The sequence below is a fragment of the Sceloporus undulatus genome, chromosome 3 (genome assembly GCF_019175285.1).
Source record: "Sceloporus undulatus isolate JIND9_A2432 ecotype Alabama chromosome 3, SceUnd_v1.1, whole genome shotgun sequence".
Classification (NCBI taxonomy): domain Eukaryota; kingdom Metazoa; phylum Chordata; class Lepidosauria; order Squamata; family Phrynosomatidae; genus Sceloporus; species Sceloporus undulatus.
In genome coordinates, this window is record NC_056524.1 from 213,929,161 (window position 1) to 213,935,295 (window position 6,135).

At 41.1% G+C, this 6,135-nt stretch overlaps 1 protein-coding gene across 1 annotated transcript in view; it reads right to left on the reverse strand.

Annotated features, from left to right (window-relative positions):
- PYROXD2 (pyridine nucleotide-disulphide oxidoreductase domain 2) overlaps positions 1-6,135 on the reverse strand; it is a 38,627-nt gene that overhangs the window by 5,711 nt on the left and 26,781 nt on the right. Inside the window, exons 13-15 of the mRNA XM_042459235.1 lie at positions 4,266-4,420; positions 3,128-3,234; positions 2,294-2,414 (exon numbers count right to left, since the gene is read on the reverse strand). Coding sequence (XP_042315169.1) covers positions 2,294-2,414; positions 3,128-3,234; positions 4,266-4,420 — 383 coding nt within the window. The remainder of the gene's footprint in view (positions 1-2,293; positions 2,415-3,127; positions 3,235-4,265; positions 4,421-6,135) is intronic.

Below are 6,135 nucleotides of genomic sequence, written 5' to 3' on the forward strand. Positions count from 1 at the left end.
AATTGGTGACTGAAGTGCACATATTTGTTTCTCAAATTGCAGCTGTGAAAGAAATTAGGCTTGGGCCATGGTGCACAGGGGAAAAGGGAGATAAACCCTTTCAGTGCTGCAATTCTAATGAAAACTGCCTCTCTAAGCTGCTGTTTTGCTCCTGGAGCAAACTGCACCTTTGGAAAGCCAGTTTTTGCAGGACCTGGTCTCAGTGACAAGACTAGATGCTGAAATGCCGAAGAAACCCTGCTCTCAGTATCGTATCTGTTAAGGTGGTTTATAGACACTGCCTCTGGATGAAGGAGCAGAATGTCCCCCTGCTGGAGTTTCCTTGTAGATCTGCAGGTGCTACTAAAAACAAACTAATATGTGACCAAATAAATCACACGCTTCATATATTCTTTACTAGGACTCCTAGCTATTGCTGTAACTTGCTCCTACTTCTATGACCACCCCAATACACACCACAAGTCATATTCTCTTTATGTACAGATGACAAGAAATCCCATCCAAACAGCAGCAATTTGTTTTATGGGGATAAAATCAGATGTGTGTAAGTTCTCCTGGTCTGAGTACTTAACGAATGCAGTATCTTCTGCCTTTCTATAAGGAAATAACTGCAGGAAGGCCTCCTGCTCTTCCATCCTAAGACAGAGCCTATAAACCATCTTCACAGATACTGTAGTGAGAACATTCAAAAAGGTAGTCATGTTATAATATCTCTTTCAGCATAAAAAGGAAGAAGGGAGGGGAGATAAAAAGGAATGTGGTAACAACTTGAAGACTAGCTGGTTGTTATTTTAGCAGAAGCTTTTGTTGATATAAATCCACTGAGGGAAACTGACTTTTGGTTAGCAGATTTATTGTTTTCACATATCAGCACTAACTGACCACTGTAAAGATCTGAAAGACTTATATCACATCACCCAGCCCTTTGAAAATTTAGGGCAAGAGATTCCTGCAGTGATTTGCATCTTTCTGGATCCTATTTAATTCTATCCCATGTGTATAACTATATAAATATGTTTTATATCTGAGGCCATAATAGCATTCTGTACTGCATCTGAAGAAGTGGCTTTATATCAATGAATGCTCATGCTACAATTTTAAAAAATGTCTTAAAAGTGCTACCACATTCCTTTTTTCTTCCCCTCCCTTCCTGCTTTTTATACTGAGAGCAGACACTTTTCAACATCTCTACATCCAGTTTTGACAGTGAGGTCCAAAACACGCAGAAATAATTCAGTTTGAAACCACTTTAACTGCCCTGGCTCAGTGCTAAGGAATCCTGGGAATAGTAGTTTGTTGTGGCACCAGAGCTCTCTAACAGAGAAGGCTAAATGTCTCACATAACTACAGTTTCCAGAATTCCCTAGCAATGAGCCAGGGTAGTTAAAGCAATCTCATAGAGGGCATTGCATATATTCACAGATTTTATTCTGTACAGTCATTGCATTTGTAATCTTGGTCCTGTTTGTTTCAGGGGAAGAGCGATATTCCAGCTTTCCTACTACAACCCTGTGTGAATTTTGAGGATAAAGAATCTTTAAATATATATATAATTAACCGTTTCAATTTCCTGTGCTGCAACTAAACACGTAGGCACTGCAGTAATTAATAATAATAATAATAATAAAATTTATTTATATTTCTCGCTTCTCCCTTTGGATCGAAGCGGGATTACAACAGTAGAAACATCATAAAATTCATAGATAATACAAAATGCATAAATAAAAATAAAAAATAAAATAAAATAAAAAGGGGAAGAGTTGTTACAGTGTTGCTCACATTTGTAAGAATGGAGTCATCATATTCAGATGTTCAAAATCGGATTAGAGGAGATCCATTGGATAGGCCCGCCAACTAGAGATCCATTTTTTGTTGCGTAAGTAACAAGCAATAATATTATAACCTTTAAGTAGATATTGGTTCAAAACACACTGCAGAAATAATCTGGTTTGAGACCGCTTTAACAGCCCTGGATCAGTGCTAGGGTATCCTGGAAATTGTAGTTTATTGTGGCACCAGAGCTCTCTAACAGAGAAAGCTAACTGTCTCACAAAACTACATTTTCCAGAATTCCCTAGCACTGAGCCAGGGCAGTTAAAGTGGTTTCAAACTGGGTTATTTCTGCAGTGTGCATGGAACCTGAGACAAAGTATGGCCCACAAACCTTGTGCAGAACCCATTATTAAGCTCCCTGATCCTCTAACAACCCCCTCGACTTTAGATCAGTTACTCTCTTTTGTTGCTGGAACACATCCCATCTAGGCTTGCACTGCTATCCACAAAAGGCACATACCAGGATGTGCTCCACTTCCACAGAGGTACAGGCCTTGGACTGGAGACCGGTAGCTAGAGTAAGAGGGCATTGGCCGGGCAAAATATAGCTGGTCTAACGACATAGCTCCATGAAATATATTCTGAAAGAAAAGTCAGAATTAAAAGAGATCTCTCTGAAAACAGAAGGCCTCATGTCTACTTCTCAGTACTGTACAAAGAATGTCAAGCTGTGCTACTGACTGAAGATCGGAGTGGCAGATGGAGGTATACTTCAAGTATAAAGGTCATTTGCAACATCTGAGTTGTAAGACATCATCATCATCATCATCATCATCAGCAGCAGCAGCAGCAGCCTGCTCTTTTCCCAGAACTGGGGCTCAGAGCGGCTTCACGATATTAAAAGAACAATACAATTAAAAACATAGAAAAGAGGTGCGTTGAAAAGGAATTAAATTATTACAATATTAAAATTGATAGCTATTAAAATAATAAAATACATTTTAAAAGTATAAAACTGTATAAAACATTGTAAAATGAAATAACAGCCCAAGCCGGTCCTTTACAAACATTCCATTTTGAGAGCTATCTGAACAGGTAGTTCTTAGGCTGCCAGCGAAAGGCCAACAAGAAGGAAGCCATTTTGGTTTCTATGGGAAGGTTTTGCACACAAGGCCATGATAAGGTTTTGCACGCAGGGACAGTTCACAAAATTAGTTCACTGCAGGAGAGGGGGAGAGGTGAAAAATCACCTGTGGTGACTTATCTAATCAGATACCAGATACCCTCAAAAGATTGCAGTATAAGGGCTTACCTGGGCACTGTCTATGGATAACGTTTCTTAGTAAATACATACCCCTCCAGGTAGACCAAAGATCTGTTCAAGGTCTGGAGGTGTTAAAACATCCCTGCCGATGACGGAGGCCTTGAAACCAGGTGCGTAAGCTTCAACACAGTCAAATACTACAAGAAGAAGAGATATTGAGAGCCATGAAGAGGAAAAAAATGAGAGCCACCTTGGCCATTGGTTTGGGATTCTGGGAGCTGAAGTCCAAAACATCTGGAGGGGCCAGAGTTTAGACATCACTGACCTAGGATGCCCCAACATTTGACTTCTAGACAGCAGGGCTCAAATCACTGCTTGGCCATGAAAACCCACTGAGTGACCTTGAGCAAGTCATACTCTCTCAGCATCAGAGAATAGCAATAGTAACTTCCCTGTGAAGAAATGTGCCAAGAAAACCCTGTGATAGGTTCACCTAATGGTCATCGTAAATCAGAAATGACTTGAAAGCACACATTACACACACACAGACTGAATCATCCTGCTGAAATTCAAGCATTCAGGACCTATAAAAACTTAAAATACACACATACCCTAATTAAATCCTTCTGTTACGATTCTGACTCTACATCCCATTTGCAACCTACTCCAAGTAGACTCATGGAAGTGTGGGCTATATATTTAGGCTATATCTAAATACAGATAAATACTAGAATGTTTTAGTTAAACAACTCCACTAAAAGAGTAGGGTGCTTCTTTTCTCACAGCAGCAGGGGCATTAGTAGGAGGGTGCAGGCTGCACCAGATGGCACTCTAAGGCTGTGTGTGACTATGTACATGTAAATACATTTAGGTTGTGCATATGATATTGTAATTTAAAGGTATGATTTTAATTTTTCTAGTAGTTTATTGCCAATACATTCAGTGATATGTGAGAATTACAATTTATGAGTAAAACTAGTACAAAAAAAATTACTAAGGGTTTTGTATGGTGTGATATGGAAGCGGGCCAATGGGAAGGGGATGACACCATGAGTTACCGCACTGGGTGACGCCAACTCTAGTGACACCAGTGCACAGCGGAATTTATAAATGACATAGTAAACATGGTCCTACTGAAGGGCAAAGAGATGGCCTTCTTGAAAGTGCAGGAATTTCCCCCTTCCTGATGTTGTACAAGACCATTGTGTCTTCAGTCAAGCAGTTGTACCTCGGTCAGCATAGTCATCACGTTCATGGTTATTCCATTGCTTCCCTCCAGCCAGCATGTAGGGAGTGTACTGAGTGAAGAGAGAGATCACGTGGCAGCCTGGGGGAGCCAGTGTGGAGTCAAGGGCAGATGGAATGCACAGCTCAATCATGGGCCTAAAATGATAAGAATTAAGCTTTCAGCTTGCCCACACCACCACTCTCCAGACATGTTAGCCTACAGTTGCCACCAACCTGAAATCAGGCCAGTGATAATGGTGGCTGCCAGATTAGATATAGCTGGTTCAGAAAAACCTCCATGCAGTAGAGTTCTTAGTCTAGCACCAATAATGTGTTAGACATTCAGTTTATTTTGATTATAATTCTTCTGGAACTTCTGTAACAGAAGGAAATGTAATGCTATCAACTCAGACATTAGCAACTAGGAGTAAAGAAGTCCATAAGTCTGGGAAAAACTTTTTGGAAAACCCAAAGCATGTAAACGGATAACCCAACAGACTACTATTGTACTACTTAGCTTACTTGCTATATACTGAATTTGAAAAACCTACTCAGCAAACACCACAAATAGGAAACCCAATCAGTTCTTAGTGTTAATGTACAGTCCTCCCTCCATTTTTGCAGGGATTCCATTCTGCCCCCCCCCCCGCCGCAAAAATGTAAAATCGTGCATATTCAAGCCCTATTGGCTTGAATGGAGGTGCGCACCATGGGTGCGCTCCCCATATTAACCCCCTCTGTTTTCCTCCCACGGATAGTCAAGGGATGCTGATCCCAAGTCCACGAGAATGGAAGGAGGACTGTATGTGAAGCCAAAATGACAGCTTTCCTATACAAAAAGAGGTATTACCAGATAATGCCAGTATTTGCAAAAAAAGATTTAGGGGAAAACCTCCAAACCCCTTAAGGGAGAACAGCTCTCCTCCAAAGACAGTCCTATACGCGTGGCCCATGGAAATAAAGAAGTGAGTGACGGTATTATGAGGACAGATGTGGTCTAGTGAATTAAGTGTAGGATTTGGGAAATATGGGACAAAACCTATTAAACCCAGAAAAAAACTACCTATTAAACTGCTGGCAGAACATAAATCCTCACCAGTATATCTATACTAGTGGCCCAGGGATCAAAGGCTGACCCTCCTTCTCCAGTTGCACAACTGGTTGGTGTGTGATTACACTCCAGTGGCTAGTTAGTGGCTAGCTGCTGGAGTTACATCTGGGAGTTGTTTATCTTCTCTTGTGCACCTGCAGCAAAGGCACTGTGCAAGAAGGTACTGGATAGTTCATTGCACAACATCAAACAGTGTACTGGGAAGGGCAGCTATGAAAGAACTAGGCAAGATCCTAAAATGAAAAGACATAAAACTGAACACTAAATGTAGGATATCCAAGCAATCATATTTTCCTTTACTTTATATGAATTTGAAAGGTAGACAGCGAAGAAAGTTTCACAGAAGGAGAATCAACTCATTTGAAATGTGATGCTGGAGAAGAGTGTGAAGGATACCATGGATGACAAAAAGACAAACCAATGGGTTCTAGAACAGATCAACCCTGAACTCTCACTGAAAGCTGGGATGTCTAAATTGAGACTGTCATGGTACTTTGGACACATTGGCCATTATCAGATGAGTCTGGAACTGGGGCTCTTCAGCACTGGGCGGTTCGAATTCACGTTATTTCGCACAATACCATCATACCAGCATTCGAATGGCCCAATCCGAACTCACGTGAATGCGCGAGATGCCAAACTGAATGCGTACTGGCTCCTCTTTTTGGAGCGTGTTGGCCAGTGCGCTGATAAGGGGATTGGCAATATACTGGATTGGGGCTCTGTTCGATCTCAGTGCGAATGGCTCTGGTGTGACTAC